This window comes from Musca domestica, unplaced genomic scaffold (genome assembly GCF_030504385.1).
Source record: "Musca domestica strain aabys unplaced genomic scaffold, Musca_domestica.polishedcontigs.V.1.1 13, whole genome shotgun sequence".
NCBI lineage: Eukaryota > Metazoa > Arthropoda > Insecta > Diptera > Muscidae > Musca > Musca domestica.
In genome coordinates this window covers 6,315,911-6,335,372 of record NW_026712172.1, presented here as the reverse complement: position 1 = coordinate 6,335,372, position 19,462 = coordinate 6,315,911, and the positions used below count along the sequence as shown (strand labels likewise).

The following is a 19,462-nucleotide window of genomic DNA, read 5'->3' as shown; positions in this document are numbered from 1 at the left end:
CAAAGCCGGACCATGTGATAACCTACACCATTTTCAGTTACACATTTCAAAATGGCTTTCCTTTGGATTATTAAAGAAGATCTTTTCTTTAATCTTATTACTCAAGAAAATCTTTAGTCTTACTATTTGCAATGAAAGCAGAAGGAGTGGGCACATGAGTCCCATATTCACACTAGATCTAATGTTGGTAGAAGTATAGCATATCTATGAAATATTTTTTTTTTATTTTATGAGTATAATTATTTAAAATGTTGACTCTTTATGGATGAGGTATCCGACTGAGTGGACCGAAGTTCTCCATATTCACATTATACCTATGTTTGCTTACTGTGTTGAGATATTCGAAGTTTTGAAGCGAATCGCTGAGTTGATTCGCTTTTTACAAGATTACAATCAGACTTACCAAAAACTAGATTAAATAAGAATAATTCGAGTAAAAGGGAAAGTCGCTCAAATTTAAGCGGAAGCACTCCTGCGAATATTCGTTTTAGAATCGAGTATTGTCGAAATGTTACTTCTGCCGAGCACTCTTAATTTTGCCAACCCACAGCTGCAAACAAAACAGAGCCAAATGAGTTGAATAACACTGTCGTCAACCTTTGCTTTTGTTGTTTTTATACATATTGCTCGTTTTCTCTTGGGAGTTAAACTTGCTCGCGATCGGGAGTGCTCGAAGAGTGGGAGTTTTATACGGAGTTTACTCTTCACATTTCCGTTTTCAAAATCGTTTCTGTTTGCCAAATAATAGGGGGGAGGCTAATCGATCGAAATAGAGTTAGAGTTCGCCCTAAGAGTAAATTAAAAAAAAAACAGTTTGATGTACAAAAACAACAACATCATCATATGCTTTGTTGGAGCAGAATGGCGACAATATTCTTGAATGTATTTGTTTTTTTTTTGTCTGCAGATGCTTGACAAAAACATACAAATACAACAATGGTATGAAAAAATCGAAAGAGTTGTCGGCAGCAATTAAATCAACTCGATTTCAAGCAAATTTTTCTCCTTCTTCTCTTATTCAAAATTGAGAATGTTCGATTTTTTTCTACTCCCAGGGAACTCCAGCTCGAATTTAAAAGGGTTTCACTTTTTACTCGAATTCTGCCGAGTTTTTCGGAACTCTTTCCCGCTGAATCACACACACAAACAGTTCACTGCAACATCAAGAACGTTTTTTGTTATACACGAACAAACTCGATTCCGTAATCGCAATCATTTTTCAAACAGGATTGTCTTGGGAACACTCTTACATGAAACATAGGAGTACAGAGTAAACTCCGTATTAAACCCCAACTAACCGGCAAATTTCAATCCCAAGTAAAAACGAGCAAATCGGTGCACTGGCTTTAATTACTCAAAATGTTGAGAGATACTAGAAGGAGCGGTCCGCCCATATCCCACCTTAATAAAAAAGTCTTTTGTTGGTACAAGTATTGGGATGTGTCAAGTTTGAAACGAATTGGATGCACATTTCGGATTTTGAGCGTTATGGGAATTCAACATTTTGAACCGTTATGGGAGGGTACCAAAAGGAGTGGTCTATTTTATTCTACCTTCATAACTAATCTAAGGTTGATATAGAAATTTAGAAACCACCGAACTCCTACCTCATATTTTTTAAGAGTTATGAATTTTGTACCGATATATTGAACCTTCTGTAAGTTAGGTACCAGTAGCAGTGGATCTATTTTGCACATCTCCCAAATCGATCTAAGTAAAATTATTATACAATGTGCCAGGTTTGGACTGAATTCGATACTTTCTTAGAGAACTCTCGTGAGCATTAGCCAGACGGGCAGACGAATGGACACAGCTAAATCGATTTCTAGTGCTCAGAAAGGGATTTCGTCCAAAAAACGTTATTTTGATATTATACGTTTTTGTCGAATTAAATGATGTCCTGTGTAGCCATAGAACTCAGGGCATAAAAAGAAAAAAAATTAAACTGATACGAATATTAATTGATGTTTAACGACGTGCAAATTCTTCGGTTTTATGTTCCTTAATTGTCAAATTTATATTTTGTAGTTCTTCCTTAAATATGAGAGTTTTTCATACCAAATATTTTGTTATTTTTATGCCTGATAGAGGGTATAAAAATCAAGTAAGAATATCATCTAAAACAGAATATGAGAATATTAGTCCGATAAGTCATGTAAAACTTAAATTTGGAGTGGTTGAATGAAACCAACCCAAAGGAAAGGTATGAATATAGGCAAAAGATTCTCATCTCTCACTTTTAGTCGAATTGGCATTAAATGCGTTACAAGAAATTAATGTAACAGATATTGTAAAGATTTTGGCAGCATTTTTTAGCTGGCTGTTCTGCGGATTAGATCCTTGAAGGCGGACCTAAAATAAAACTTCATTTGGGTTTGAAATATTTATCTTTATACGTTTAAGTCCAAAAAGAGATAAATAAATTTTGTATTCCTGAGCTATGGAATGTAAAACTGTTTTTACGTGCCAAGAAGCGCCGAAAATAAAAGAACATTTATTATTTTTGTAAAATCTGGAACAGGTAATACGAAAATATTTTTGATATGAAAATAGATTTTATTGGAAAAATGACAAGGTCGACTTCGTCAGAAAGGGGTTGCCATATTCAATTTAGCAATTGAGTTTACGTTTATTGTTTTGTCATAGCCTGCAGTAAACAAGTATTGAAAAGTTCCGCGTTAGTTCATCAATATTCGTTAAGATGGAAAGAGGAGTATCTTAAAACTTTACACATGTGGCATAAATGAAAATAACCGCACCGAAACGCCCAAAAAGATGATACCGTCGTGGTTAGACATGAAAACTTCCTCCCGCGTCGTGGACATTAGGTAGGATCGAAAACGTCTATCCCGGTCCAGACGGTCATACTCGCGTCGCCGATCTTCGTATAGAGAATAGCATTGTAACGCGATATATTACTGTAATTTATATTCATATCGCGTCGCCTAGTGGATGTTCATTCTACAGGGTTGCCCATATTCGACGGACCCATCTGGCAACGCCATAACTTTTGACAGAGATGTCACCTCGCTTAATGACATACCGCGTTTGAAGCGTCAGTCCAAGCAGATTTTTACCATGAACCAATAAACGCCACGCGAGCGCTCTGAAATAGTTGAAATTTACAAGAAGTCAATTGTGAAAACTCAACGCTTTTAAAACATTAAAAAATGTGAGAAGTGCGCCTTCTAAGAACACCATTAAGCGGTTATACGAAAAATTTTCGACTGGTAAGGCTCTTTCTAATCCGAACAGGCCATATAAAAGTCGACCAAGGCGATCGGCCGAGAACATCGCTGCCGTACGAGCCAGTGTTGGGAGGTCCCCAAGAACATCCCAAAAACGTCGTTCTCAGCAGTCCACTTTACAACGGATTATTCGCATTGATTTGCATTTGTTCCCGTACAAAATTCAATTGACGCAAATAATGTTGCCTGCGGACAAGCCTCGTCGATTGGAATGGGCCCAAAGGTCCGTGGAATATGGGCAACCCTGTATTACTATCGTTTAAAACTAGGGTGGCCGTAATAAAATCAATTCCCCTTTCAGTTGGAACTATGGGGTGCAGTTTTGGCTTCTAACTTCTAAAAACTGTTGTTAATGAAATTAGTATCGAGTAGGGCGAAATCAACTATATTTCTTTCTTGGCTGCGAAAAACTCCATCGACTTGGACTACGATTGTGGTCCAGGGACATGTTCATTCTGTGCCGCCAGTACTCAGAAAGAGAATTTAGCTCTCCCATGATATATGCTACGGTGCTTTGGAAGGCCCTCAATACACCGCTACTCTCCAATAAATTATGTAGTGAAAATACCCGTTGCTTTCTCTGTTGCCAAGTTGCTCCTTTAAAAGCACTACCAATGGGCCAAAATACTCCCCACAAGAATTTGTATACTAAGGGTGGTTTGGGCATGGTCTACGAATAGAATTTACGACTACATTTTCTATTTCGTTTCGTTGGAATAGTTGTGGCTATTTCAGATTGATTTTCGATTTGTTCTTTTTGGTGTTGTTGTTGCTGCTGCTGTTGTGGTCCTTGTGGCGCATTGGGGCACAAATATCGGCATTGAGTTTATGCCTCAACGGTAACCGTTCACCGTTCCAAGGGGTGGATGGTCAAACGAATGGTTGTACCGACTAATGTTGTTAAGGACTCCAACCCACAATGGATGGCTATATAAATTGGCTCGTAATTTGTGTTGGTATTCCTGGTTGCGGTAACAACGAACTCATTTCTCTTAATTCCGCTTAAAGTGGTGGCTCTTTAAGGCCTATGAATCCAATGAATGCTTGTCGCTGGCAAGTGTTTTCTACAACACGGTTACGTTTTTGTTTAAGGGTGGGTGTGCAGGAAAATGGTGGGCGGGGGAGGTCGGAGAACATTCTTGTGGTGGTTGTTGCCAAGAATGGAGAAGAGCCGCCGCCTTGACTTTATTTCATTTGGAGTTGATGGAGTGTGAAAAAATGTGAACAGATTGTTGTGTAATTGAGTTTTTGGGCAGCTATTTTATTTCGCATTTGGAGCGGTTTTCGGTAGGTCTTTTCCCCCGTTTTGTTAACCATAATTTTCATAGTTGTGGGCTTGTTTGTTATATAATCCCATTACATGATGTTGTTGTTGGCGATGTGGCCGAATGGAATCATGATGGTGTCAGTTTTTTTGTCTTTATACGAATTGTATTTTCTTGTCCTTTTTGCTTTGAATCCTTTTTATTTCGCTTCAGAGATAGTCATTTTTGTGAGGGGGTGGGGTAAGGGGTCGCTTTGAAATATTTATCCTTTGTGGCAAATGGCAAAAATATTACTATTCAATTATGTACGGTCGAGTGAACGAGCCCACATGAATGGCATGCCTGGGGAAGGCTGATCTAAAACTGAAACATATTCCACCTAATCAGGGTTAAATCATTTCAAATTGAAAGGATTAATTCAGGAAGGGCAATTTGGTTTTGCTCGATTGAACAAATACCAATGTGAATATCGTAATGGGATTTGATTCAAAAACTATTCGATTTTATTATGAGAAAGCGTTTTACTCGGTATGACGATCGAAAGAGAATGAAAGAAATAAGTTGGTGGTAAATATTTTAAGGAAGAACTAGGTTTGAAGATATATTATTATGTCAATTTGATTTCGAATGAAAAACATGAAACAAACGTCAATTGCGGCCGGACCGAACTTTCAATCCCCTCCACAGGAACATTTATAAATAAAAAGCAAATGCCAGTGAGATCGGCTGGAAAATGCAGTTAAAGTTTTCAAAATAACATAAGGTTTATGATACCGTTGTAGGAGCAATGTATCACAACCACAACTTACGTATAAAATTTCCAACTACAGGAAATGCTATACATTTCGAGCTTTAAACGTCAAATTTCTGGCCATTACGTGGAAATTGTGGCTGAGATTATTAAAATATCGAGTATCGAGAAGTTTCGTAATTGCGAGCTACAAATATCCGAATTGTAGAAAAATCTGTTTGAAGAGTTTTTTTAAATCGACAAAATACAGAAAAACGAGAAGATATATAAGGGGTTATATAGAAGGACGTGGACTTATCTAGTCAATGTTCTCGTACCTGAGGCAGAATCTGTAACAATCTCTATATACCGAAGTTGTAACATTTTTTTTTTTTGGAAAATGAGGCTAAGATCATCAAAATACCGAAAAACAGATAGTACCGTTATATGGGGCGAAAGGAAAACTTCGGACCTATATAAATAATGTTCTGCCACCGATTGTAGAACCAATTACCAATTTGCATATACCGAATTTTAGACATATCAGTTTGATAAGGTGGCTTAAATCGGCAAAATACCAAATATCGCTAAGTATCGTCATATGGGGCCTATAAGAAAATGTGTACCGATACAAATCGAATATTTGTCATATTGGATACAATACTAACTATTGTGCCAAATTTTTAAGCTCTATATCAAATAATGTAGGCTATATTTTGATTCCAACACAACTCTATTGCGAAATATACATTTTGGCAATCTGATCTGACCTTGAAGCAACCCATGCAAAGTTCGAGTACTCATCGAACATTAAATATTTTGTACATTTTAGTACTCTTCGGGTCCTTGCAAAGTGGTTTTTTCTTCGGCTGAGGTAAGTTCAGCTGAATTTAGTGTCTCCTAAAACCTTATGAAATAAGAGGATGTATAAATCAGATATTTATTGATTTGAACACTAAATTACAATCCACTCGTGTTCAAATACGTTAAAATGGTTATGGAATATTGGATAGCGAATGAACTCCGGAGATGCTCTGAAATTCAAAGTACAGTTCTTCAGTTGATGATCTACGGTTACGATATCTCTAGGGGAACATGATTGGTTGGGGCTAACGATTCATTTTGTTTTGTACGTGGTAGGGATGTTGAGGTCCAGTTTTTCGGAGACAGGTTGGGGACCCGTGGTACAATCGTTCGGCGACAGCCGTCACTTGGAAGAACATACCCATATCCTACTAGGTTGTTTGGTAGCTCACGAAAATATGTTCGGGAGCAGCAGAAACGGCTACAACTCGCGGTATAATCGTTCGGGGGCGGTGGTTTACTCGGGAAAGATACCCAGATCGTCTTAGGTTGTTCGGGTTCGGTAGCTCACGGTAGATATATTCGGGAGCAGCTTACTGTGGATATGTTCGGCAGCAGAGTGTCTAGGCCTTTGCAGACGAATCGGAACTTCTCGGTACCGGCAGCTCACTGTGAGTATGTTCGGGTTTAGCTGTTTAAGACATCTACAACGTTTAGGAAAGTATTCTAGCACTACGGTGTATGACTACCTCTAGTGTTTACGCTATGATATGAAGCAACGAGTCGAGGCTCCTGTATAACAACGAGACGAAGCTCCTTCAGGACAGGCGAAACTCCTGCAGAATGCGAAGCAAAGCCGATGTGTAAATGAATTACAGAAAACTCAACTTAATAAGAGAATCAGTTCAATAAAAATATTCGAAGGACGGAAAATGATTCAGACAATCACTAACTACGCTTCGGCGAGCCCCCAGCAAGCCTGTCTCATCGTAATTCAAAAACCAAGCACTTTGAACAGCGGTATTACCAATTGAATGAGAATTATTTGTCTTATAGGGTAAGTGTGCCTAAGTTCGGCATGTCCCAGTAGTCGGCACTTTTTATTTTTAAGCCCAAATAAATGAAACTATTATAACTAAATGTATTTTGTTTACTTCAAATATATTGTCTGCTATCTTTGTGTACAATTTCGCTAAGAAAAGATGATTTATTCTAATAAAAATTAATTTTTGTCCGTGAAGGTCCTCAACAATCCATATTCTTAAGAAAAGTACAATGAAGACGTCGAATCAGTTTAACTAAACAAAAATATTATATTTTAATGAATTGATTTATTATTATTATTCACTATTCTTACAAAAAAATTGGTATGCCGACTATTGGAACATGCCATACCGACAATTAGCAAGTGGTGCCGACTACTGGCAAAAAAGCATTGTTTTAATAAAACTACAAATTTATTAAATTTAATAAAAATTTATTAAAACTTTATTTATTATTGCAAAAACTATAGAGAATTTCGAATCTGAATAAATTAACTTTGTAATAATTGAAAAGTTCCACTCAGAATGGTGAGCTATTAAAAACGCGAAAATCCTAAAAGTGCCGACTACTGGTACACTTACCCTATTCTGAAAGGCATATTGCTGAAAGTTGAATTGTCCCTTATGCGGCTAACGAATGCTGGGTTCACGTATGCTGGGATAGGTATGAAATCCTGCACTCACGCATGCTCTCATCCATCGATCAATAACAATGTACCATCTCTCTGCATCTTTGAAAACAATTTGTGCGATTTGGAGAACATATTCGTTATTTCGGTATGTGTATTCACAATTTCAATGTTATGTCTTTTATTGATAGCGCAATAATAATGCTGTATAATTTCTACAACAGTGCTGTACCTCTAAGTACTTTGCGTACGCTTGATGTAGGAATTTTAAAGAAACCTCACTTATATACAACAAGCAAACTTTCAAATTCCTAGTTGTTACTGAGAGCCTATTGGCAACGTTGTGACATAACGTACTCTTTAGTACGTTCGTTCCCTTGAAGTATGAATATTCAGAATTTGACCCCATGGAAAATTTAAGAAATGTAGCTCTTCCCCTCTGCTTTTTATACCCTACAGGGTATTATAAGTATTATAAGTTTGATTGGGCCAGAATTTATGTAACAACTCGAAATATTGGTTTCCCATATAGGAAAGTATATATAGATCTTCCTAGCTCGCCGAGCAGAGTCGATCTAGCTATGTATGTCCGTCTGTCCGTCTGTCCATGTTAATTTCTAATCAGGCTACGGGTCGCAATTATGGTTCGATCCTTACGAAAATTTGCACGAAGGTGGGGTTAGGGTCAGAATAGAAGCATTTTTCTTTTGGAGATGATCGCCAAATGTTTAGGGGTTGAAATGGACCAAATACTGAAAAAATGTCGGATTTTGCAGTAGCTATACAGGTCGCAATTATAGACCAATCGACGGAATTTCGCATGTAGTTAAAGTTTAGGGCGGGGAAGAAGCCTACCAATTTGGGTGTTCATCGGATAATATTTAGCGGGTAAAATAGACCATATCTTTTGTGTTGAAAAAATTCAAAATTTTTCATTAAACCGCGAATATTTTAAATCCCGGCGAAATCACAAAGCCATGACAATGTTACTTCTGATCTTTACATTGATGTTAACATCCAACAAATCGGATATATAGCAAAATATGTGCGATATATATGTCTATCAAGGAAGATATGCTTGAAAGATCTCTTATATGTCGAGAACGGCTTAACTGATTTCGACAGTTCTCATTAATTCAGAATGGCCTCCTGGCAAGAAAGATAAAACGTCTAAAAAATCGCATAAAAATATCTCTCTAAAGATGAAAATATTGATTTTGTAACATTTTCTCATATTTTTTCAATTTTGTCATTTTTTTGGCATATTTTCATTTTGAATTAAACATTTGGTAATATTTCTACAGCTAACAAAACTAAGTAGTTAGGATATCAGGATATCATACACAGATCGCCCGATCCTTACGAAATTTTGCATGGGTATAAGATGTGGGTCAGAATAGAAGCCTACTCTTTTTGGAGATGATCGCAATATATTTAGGGGTTGAAATGGACCAAAAAACTGCAAAATTGTCAGCAGGTCGTAATTATCGCCCGATCCTCACGCACATTTGAATGGGGGTTACCGCACATTACAAAAGCCAAGCAGTTTCTTATGGCCATCCAAAAATATTCAATGTGTGAAATAGTTTGTCAACTTTTGTAGACAAAATACGAAAATGTCCATTCCAGTGACTTTTTGGAGAATTCACAAATACAGGAAAGACGCACTTCTGACTATTTCGTTAACGCTGATTTCGTGGAAGAATATAGTCAAATGTCTGTATCTCATATAGATGCGTTTCAGTCAAAAACCAATAATAAATGTTAATCTTTTGCCACTTCTGAGAGATTATAGGTCTTTGGGAAATATTGGTTCCAAATCTAGGAAGACCGTTTACGTGCAACATTTACCAATAAATTGGAAATCAGCAAATTAGTTTATGTTGCTATTATTCGAAAATTAGAGAACGAAACTTGATGGTTTTCTTTTATTATTTGTCATATAAACTGTATCGTTTATTATAGTGTTGTAGGGTATTCAACAGTCGGCCCCGCTCGACTGTAGCCTTTGCTTACTTGTTTATTACAAAACTTTACGATTGTTGAAAGCGATTTGGCCAAAAAAAATTTTTGCTTTGCCAGACAGAGCTAAATATAAAATATCATTGTTCTGGCTCTAAATGTTCAATATTTTGTACTTTTTTCCCCCTTTTGTAGTACGAGTTGCCACAAAACATCACCTTATCGCCCACCCATCTGTGGATCTATTTTAGTGCAACAACTCAGTTTTTGGTGCATTATAGTACGCATTTCCAATTGGACCGTACTGGAATAAATGACAACTATTATTCTTCACTCACGAAAGGTGTAAATTTTAATGTTGTCGAAATTTACGTTTTTTTTTTTGGGGGGATTTATCATTCGTGTTGGTAGTTAATTACCTTTACCTTTTGTCTTCTTTTATTTTTGATTGGCAATAAAAAATCATAACAGAATGTCTTGGCCCAACAAAAAAGGGATGACGAACATAAAAATTTTACTGCCACAGAGGCACTGATAGCCCAGATTGACAATGATGATGGTCCCTTGGTTGTGGTTGGTGGTGGTATTGCGGTGAGGCTGGCTCACGTACCTCGGAGGATATTAAAAGAAACCCACAATGCCCACAATGTTGTAACGCGTCTTTCATCCGATATCAAGGAGGGGGAAATCGTCGTGTTTACGTGATTTTATTTTATTGCCCCGATTGACTTACGGAATAGGAAAAATGCGGTTTCGGGGGATGATTTGCGAAAAACAAACAAACAAAACAAATGACAATCGGCACTTACAATGGGTGATTGCTCTTTTTAACCAACCCCCCTCCCGTGAACACAATGTGACAAACAATAACCACGACAAATTGGTTATTTGTGGTTAATTTTCATATTTATTTCATGTTCTGGTTTTTGCCTGTGTTCTGCTGGAAAAAAAGAATCATTGGCAATTTAAGGTGAAAGGACAAGTGGGCGTGTCACATTAATGTTGCAATAATACGAAACTCAAGCCTTTTCAGACATTGACAGTGCGTGAGGTGAAAAATTCCCTGCCTATTCTACAGCTTCTGGGGAGGAGTGGACAAACACATGCTACTCTTGATGTTTGCACTGATCTTTCGCGTCGCTTTCACTCGCTCCTCGAGTTGCAGCAGTTGTGGCATGAACTGATTTGCTATGTGGCACGTTACACGGTGCATGTGTTGTTTGGCCACATCCGAGGTGTGAGATGTCTAAGTGAGTGTGTTAATGCGACAATTATACACCATCACAAACAATGCATGTGTGTTTGCGTAGTTGTTGTTGTTGTACTTTGCGATACGAGATTGCAACAAATTGTGGTAATTAACACGCTCGTTATGGTTTAATTGAAAAGCCAACTGTCGCGTGTATTAACATCAAAAAGTGATTTGTTTTAATGATGAATAAAATGCGAACAACAACGAAATTGCAACAAAGACAATGTCATAGAAGCGTTCCTTTGCCACAAGCAATGCAATTGAAAGCAGGAACAAGTTGTGTAAATTGATGCACCAAAGAAATTTTAAAATTCGAAATCGTATTGGTTTAAACTCTTTGAAATAAATGGAAGGAATTTATAATCGGTCGTTACTGCTGTGTAAGGCTTACACACTCCAGCTTCTAAATTTGTTCTCTGCAAGGATGTTTCCCACATACTGGGAACACATACTCTCAATTGTCACTAAAAGACCCAAAGAATCTAAAATCTGCGATAAACTTATATGGGGCTGTAACAAACTGTTGACCTAAAAAGTCAATTTTCAATACTAACAAGTAAGCAAAGGCTATAGTGGTGCGGGGCCGACTATGTTATACCCATGGTACAATGAAGAGAAGGTAGGTCAACTTTGAATTGCAAGTATAGAAATTGCAAATATAGAGGTCTACCTGTTTGGCTTGTAATGTCAGAATTAGTATCAAAACAATAAAAAATCAAACAACTTGTTGCATTTATTTTGAATAAATAATTAAAAACCGCGATAACTGAATGAAAGGCCAACACTTCTTTTCAAAATCATGTACTATATGTCTCTAAAGGATTATTTCGCTACAAAACTCTAGATTTTGTCGATGCATGCGTTGAATTGAACATTTTGAAAACACCCGCATTTGAATGTTTTCTGAACAATTTTTTTGTTATTGAGAAGAAAACACATACATAAACAAAAAAAGATGGCGTATTAGGCCAAGAAAATAAAAATATTGAAATCATATGGTAGTTCTGCCCTACCTTGATATCATTGTACCATGGTTATACCCTACAACACTACAATATGTTAGAAGCCCCCTTATGTTTAAATTCATATTGGAAGATTTCGCTTTTGAAATTAGGATTTTGACTAGGGACATTTGCCCAATATTTATGCACTCCGTCGAGCTGTTAGTTGTTTTTACAGCAAAATATAATCCAATGGTCATCCAAAATGCTAGAATTCTTCCCTGTCCTTAACTCTCTTCACAGGCGTGTCGATTGGCTTCAATTGTGTGATCGGAAAAATATTTCTGGTTTTTGTTTAATTTGAACCCCTAAATATTTTGCAATCATCTCCAAGAGTAAGAATTATATCATCTATATGATTTGTTTGTCTACGTCTTTGGCTATATTCGTCAACGAAATCAGCATAAATAAGCCAGAAGTTCGCCTTTTGTGTATTTCAGATATCGCCTGTAAGTAATGCTGGAATTTTTTTCACACAAAAGTAGTGGTCTATTGTACCCGCTGTCCTAAACTCTAACTTTATGCGAGATTTCGTGTCCTTTGGTTTCTATTTGTGACCTTTATAACGGCTGCAAAATCGGGAACATTTTTAGTTGTTGGTCCATTTCAACCCCTAATATTTTGCGGACATCTTTGAAAACAATAGGTCTAGCCCTTCTGAGTCCAACCCTACCCTTATGAAAATTTTCGTGAGGATCGGACGATATTTGCAATACTTATATAATATCCCCAACCTGTGTTGTAAGGTGAAAAAATACTTCAAAATATTAAAAGTCAAATTGAAAAAATCGCATGCGATAAAAAAAATGAAAAATTAAAAAATGTCACAAAATACTACAAAATCTATATTAACATCATTATTGATACCTTTTTATGCGATTTTTTAAGATTTTATTCCTTTTGTGTCAAGAGGGCAATCTGAATTGACAAAATTTGTCAAAATCGGTCCAGCCATTCTTGAGATATAAGCATTCTAACTAACATCCCCTTCCTTTGTATATGCACATTGTATATATTTCGCTATATATAACCGATATATTTACTATCGGCATCTACGTAACGGTCAGAATTAACCTGTTCGTCTATTTGTGATTTCGCCGAGATTTAAAATATTCGCGGTTTAATGGAAAATTTGACTTTTATTTAACACAAATGTAATGGTATATTTCACCTACTAAATATTACCGAATGACCATCAAAATTGGAAAGCTTCTGTCCAGCCCTAAGCTCTAGCCCCATGCTAACTTCCGCTTTGATTGGTCTATAATTGCGAACTGTAGAGCAACTGCAAAATCAGGAATTTTTTCAGTTTTTGGTCCATTTTAACCCCTAAATATTATCCGAACATCTCCAAAAGAAACAGGGTTCTATTCTGACCCTAGGTCCACCTCCATTCTAAATTTCGTGAAGATCGGGCCATAATTGCGACCTGTAGAGTGATTACAAATTAACATGGACAGACGGACGGATCGACACAGCTCGGCGAGATAGGAAGATCCATAAACACTTTCCTACAGTTGAGTAGAATTTTAGTAACCCACTTTTGTTCGGAAGCTAGAGTGATTTCCCCGGACGGATAGATAGATTGACGGAGATCGCTAAATCGACATAGATTTTATTCTGATCAAACATATATATATATATATATATATACACTGAGGGAAAAATCCCGTTGCGAAATCAAGCACGTATGTTGTCATTTTCGCAACGACCCGTTGTTATATTTTTCAACAACGGCTGTTGGTGAATTGTGCACGAACGTGCTCAAATTGACACCGAGACGTGGTCAACTTTCGGTACCAACAACAGCCGTGCTTAATTTGTCCATTTGTAATATTGGTAATTGCAGCCGATTACACACGAGTAAAAAATGACAACGGTGGTGCATGATTCACACACGGTCGTTGTCAATATGACACCGGTCGTGTATGAATTATGCACCACCACCTGCATAATGATGCACCACCGTTGTTACTTTGTACACCGACGTGCATGAATCGTACACGATCGTTGCCATTTTAGCAACTACCGTGTATGAATCATGCACCACCGTTGTCATTTTTTTACTCGTGTGCAATCGGCTGCATATTTACCATTTTTTTCCGTGTTATTGAAAGAGAAAGGACGCATTGTGCAAAAAATTTATTGAAAATGAATAATAATTCGCAAGATCCTCAAAATATCATTGGTGAGTTGTTAGAAATCGATGGCAATATTGTTGTGGTTCGCGATACAAACCATTGCAGCAGTCAAGATGCGGAAAACAATGAGGACGATTATATGTTAAGGGAGTTCTTAAAAGGAATAAATATGGAGTCGCTTTTTGAACAATTAAAAGGTAAGTAAATAAAAATGAATTTTTCAGTTAATCAGTGTAATTAACAAAGAATTTTCTTTTTTGTTCTTTTAGCATCACATGTAACATTTCGCAGCTTGCAGTACTTGAAAAAAGAAGATTTAAAGGAAGCAGTGCCACCATTGGGACTGCGTGTTGAATTCAGAGAAAAGCTCTTTGCTTGGAAAAAACGAAAGGTACGTATTATTTGTTTTACAGAGTTGAACTCAGTATTAATATTGTCATAACAATAGCTCGGGATTGATGACGAAACTATGTCAGTTCCATCTAAAATAGGTGAATGGTGGAAACGCAACGAGACACCTGCAAGTACTCCTGGTACTCCCGACACTACAGGTTCGAACTGCTCAAAAGCCAAAGGAATTTTGTCAGAGGTAAGGTAAGAGTAATATTTGTGTAAGCATAGTTAATGTAGTTTTTTTATTTAATATAGGATCTAACGGAATTGTTAACACATACCTCGAAGGGGAAACTAGCGCTTGAATGTAGTAGCGTTAATAAGAAATTAAGTGACGAGCAAAGAGATGATATAATTAATATAATTATTGAAGATATTTTAACCAACAATGTTACTCTTTACACTCAAGACTATATGCGCATATTGGATGAAATTTGTTCCGTTTTTCCTCTTGAAAACGAAATGAGGGTAAGATTAACAATATAAACAACGTATCTGATTATGTAGTTTCTTAACTTATAATATGTCTTTATTTTTAGGATTATTATTACATTTCAAGAAAAGGAAAGAACAACGCAAGCGGAAAACTTTATGCCAAGTATAGAAACAAGAAGTCCAAAAGAATAAAGCTTTTGATTTCCGAGCCTAGCACAAGCAAAGCAGCAACTCACACATCTCCTAATTTTTGTAACAAAGATGTTCCCGAAATTGATGAATCAGTTGAAAATTCATTGAAAGCTTCCTTACTAAGAGAATGTAATGATTGGGGATCGATCTGCGAAAAATGGAAAAGATCTTTTAACATACGGCAAAGAGATATAAAAAATTTAAGTAGCCATACATTTCTCCTTGAATGGACGAAGTTGTCCGATGCAAGAGCTTCAGAATTGGTAAGTAGCCATGAGCTATTTATTTGTATATGGATACTAATGTTTCGTTTTAGGTCAACATTGATTTCGATATTATGTATCCACAGAAAGGCAATCTTCTACTTTCTAAATGGGACCAATTTAAGAAAAAAATTTACAATTATTATGGGAAAAATATTCATAACGAACATTGCAAACAACTCTTCGCAAATGTTTTGACGGCAAGCAGCATAGGTAAATTTTAATTCCTGATTTATCATAAACATTAAAAGTAATATTTATTTTATATTTCGGTTGCAGATGCTCAAGATTATATATACGCAATACTGTTGAATTCAGTTTTACCATCACCTGCTAGGTTTAAATGTGGAAACGGTAAATTACGAAAAAAAGTAACAATAGCTGATTCGCAGGAAAGTTTCGTACTGCGACTACCGACAATTAACGATTATAAAAGGCAAATTGATACAGTCACTGAAAAGTATTACAATGCTGGATTAACTATACAGCCATTTATAATTGTGGAGGGTTTGTCCGATTTCAATATAAAAGGTTTTTATGTTTTTTTTAACCACAATTTGTTAAAATTTCAATCGTTCCTCGAATGTTTAGATACATGTTTTAAAATTTTTCATGCACTTTCTTTAAAATATCCAAATGCCTGCCAAATTCCATGGATTTTTATCCAAAAATATTTTTATGAAATTAATACTGTATATGATATAAAATCAGTTAATTTGACTTCACTTATTAATTTCTGCAACAATAATTAAAGTACAATTCAAAATGTATATTTGCTTTCGTTGCCGTAAGCATTTTGATAAGGCAAATCTTTTAATAGCTCATTTGAAAACAGACCATTTAATGTCCACTAAATTTTTAAAAGTACAATGCGTTCAGGACAACTGTAAGCAAACATTTACAAAATTTACGTCATTCAGAATTCATTTAGAAAAACTTCACAAGAATCACACAAAAGCTCCACCAATGGTTAAAGCCATTAATGTGCCAGTTGAAATGTCATCATCAAAAGAAAATGATTATACAAACAGTGAAACTGTTATTAACAACAATACAATAGAAAAGGATTTAAATGTTTTGAAAAAGAAAACCTTATATCTGTCTTTACAATTACATGGTCAAAGCTATATGCCTAGAAATCATGTTATAGAAATACAACATTCTGTTTCAATTCTGCTTTCATCCATTTCATGTACAATTGAAAAATATATAACTGATCATCCAAATTATGAAGACTTAAGGTACTTACTAAACTTTTGTAAAAATCCTTTCGAAGAAACTAGAACGGAATATAGACTTTTAAAAATTTTAAAAGAACTAAACTTTTATGATGATCCAAAGGTTTATGTAATTAGCAATCAAGTCTCGGAAATTGTTATCAGCGGAAATCCCAGTTTAGGTCCAAAGTTATCCAATATTTATATAATGCCACTGAAATTCATGATAAGTGCCCTTTTTAAAATTCCAAATCTCTTAGATTTGACATTAGAAAACTCCAAAAAATTCCTAAATTCACCTGTTTTACAAAATTTTACAAACGGTGAGTTATATAAAACTAAATTATTAAAATATCAGTACAATTTAGTTATTCCCTATGTCCTTTACATGGATGATTTTCAAATTAATAATCCTCTTGGAACCCATACATTTTCCATATGTGGTTGTTATATTAGCTTTCCTTCAATGCCACAGCACTTGTTGTCAAAACTTGATTATATATTAACTGCTGCGTTTATACCATCAAAGGATTTAAAAGAACGTGGAAATGAAGTTTCATTTCACAATCTTGTAGAAGAGTTAAAAATTCTAGAAGAAGGGGTTGAAATTTGTGTTCAACAAAGTGTTCAGAAGGTGCATTTTATTTAGGTGTAATTATTGGAGATAATTTAGCAGTTAATAGTATTTTAGGCTACGTGCAATCATTTAACTCTAAAAGATTTTGCCGGGTATGTAGAAGAAAAAAGTCCCAAATGCAATTCGACGCAATTCAGCATTTAGATAGTTTAAGAAACCAAGAGAATTACAACTCAAATGTATTGGAAAATAATTTTCAAGAAACAGGTATTAAAAACAAGTGTATCTTCGAATCTTTACCAAATTTTAACGTCACTGAAAATTTTTGTTTTGATATTATGCATGACATTTTCGAGGGCATATGTGTCTACGATATGTCTAATGTAATTCTCGGGCTGATTCAAGAAAATATTGTTACGTTAGATTGTATTAACAGCAGAAAATCTTTATTCCAATTTGGAGAAATTGAAGTGGGAAATAAATCTGGACCACTAGATTTATGTAGATTGAAAAACTATAACTTAAAAATGACAGCTAGTGAAACTATGTGTTTTACTAATTTTTTACCTTTAATGGTAGGCGATTTAATTCCTTTCTCCAACGATCACTGGAAAGTTTTTATAATATTATTACAAATAATCGATTTACTTTTAAGACCAAGTTATATAGAAGACGATTTAATAAAATTGGAAGAATTAATTAGAGATCACCATTCACTTTATATAACATTATACGGTTCGTTAAAACCGAAACACCACTTTCTTGTCCACTATCCCACAGCTATCCGAAAATGTGGTCCCCTTAAATATCTCTGGAGCATGAGATTCGAAGCTAAACACAAGGAAGCAAAAGCCTATTTAGGAAATACTACATCAAGAGTAAATCCCTGTCGTTCATTATCTATTAAGTCTGGATTGAAATTTTCCAATTTTTTATTAAAACACGAAGATAACTTAGAACCAAATGTTATCATTAATACGCATACCATCGAAGATTTGGCAAAAGAGGAATATTGTTACAAAAAAGTAAGCCAGTTTTAAATTACCAAAATTGCAAAGTGTCTGATGACATTTTTTTTAAGGGAACTAGGTATAAAAAAAACTATTATTTAGCAACAAATAATGCCGCAATTGAACTTTTCAAAATTAAACATTTAATAATTGAAAATGAAAATGTTTACATTTTATGTAACCAAGTAAAAGTTAAAAACTTTGATTACCATTTACAATCGTATGAAGTTGGTTCTCTGAATGAGGATACAATTTTTTTAATACCAATTTTAGATTTTATTACTTACCCATTTCACTTATATCCTATGAATAATGGAAAAGTTTATTTCAGATTTAAGTTAATTTAATTTGTTTCTATACATTGAATATATGTAATTCGAATTGTTTTGTTAAATCAAATATGTATTTATATTGAATTTATGTAATTGGTTTCGTTCAATAAAATACTTTTCAAAAAATGTCGTTTCTTCTACTAAGGGTATAAAATGGAAAAGGAACGGATATCAAAAAATGACCACCATTGATTTCAATCTGACAACGGGCGTTGACAATCCGACAACGGAGCGTTGACAATCTGACAACGAAGCGTTGACGATCTGACAACGAAGCGTTGACAATCTGACAACGGGGCGTGCTCGAAATGACCACGTATGTGCTCATTTCATGCACATCTGTTGTTGAAATCGTTGCCAAAATCTCGGTGTCAAAATGACAACAGCGTGCTCATTTTGACACCAAACGTGGTTGATACACTATCATACACGGATGTGGTCATTTCATACACGGATGTTGTCATTTTTTCTCTGGGTGTATATATATATATATATATATATATATATATATATATATATATATATATATATATATATATACTTTGTGAGGTCTAAAATATATATTTTAGGGGCTACAAACGGGCCACACTGTGCTCATATACACTTATCAAGGGCCTTTGATACGGTCAATCATGCCACGTTGTTGGAGGACTTTGAGAATACTGCCATTCGGCCGTCGTTGAAACATTATATGTGCCGACTCCAGTCGTACGTAGAATTCTAGAACAAGAAGTCCAAGCCTCTTAAAGTGAAGTAGGAAGGTCCCCAAGATGCGGCGATATTTTCGGTACTGTTTAACCTCTCCGAAATTCTGTGCCCTAAAGACGGCAGGGATGACTTTACGATCATTGCTTCCTGTCGTTGATGGCAGGTGTGTCTATCTTACGGAGCTACTCGGCTCTTCCATGCGAGGAATATGAAAATATCCGCCACAAAATCAACGGATTGCGGAAATGAGAATACACATG

At 35.6% G+C, this 19,462-nt stretch overlaps 1 protein-coding gene across 2 annotated transcripts; it reads left to right on the top strand.

Annotated features, from left to right (window-relative positions):
• The first annotated feature begins 13,589 nt into the window (after positions 1 to 13,589).
• Positions 13,590 to 16,432, top strand: LOC131800754 (uncharacterized). Of its 2 annotated transcripts, XM_059118439.1 has the most exons (7): positions 13,590 to 14,272; positions 14,345 to 14,466; positions 14,524 to 14,664; positions 14,724 to 14,936; positions 15,008 to 15,358; positions 15,412 to 15,571; positions 15,638 to 16,432. In XM_059118439.1, the coding sequence occupies exons 1-7, from the start codon at positions 13,969 to 13,971 to the stop codon at positions 16,108 to 16,110; spliced, it is 1,764 nt and encodes a 587-aa protein (XP_058974422.1). In that variant the 5' UTR covers positions 13,590 to 13,968; the 3' UTR covers positions 16,111 to 16,432. The 2 variants fall into 2 exon arrangements, with proteins under 2 accessions (XP_058974422.1, XP_058974423.1); XM_059118440.1 differs by having other exon boundaries at positions 15,412 to 16,432.
• Positions 16,433 to 19,462: the final 3,030 nt, after the last annotated feature.

Excerpts from the sequence above, each read along its gene's own strand:
- LOC131800754 (XM_059118439.1), top strand. The coding sequence starts at position 13,969 with ATGAATCATGCACCACCGTTGTCATTTTTTTACTCGTGTGCAATCGGC. Across the intron at positions 14,467-14,523 it reads TTGCTTGGAAAAAACGAAAG|CTCGGGATTGATGACGAAAC; the intron begins GTACGTATTATT and ends TCATAACAATAG. Across the intron at positions 15,572-15,637 it reads TTTGACGGCAAGCAGCATAG|ATGCTCAAGATTATATATAC; the intron begins GTAAATTTTAAT and ends TTTCGGTTGCAG.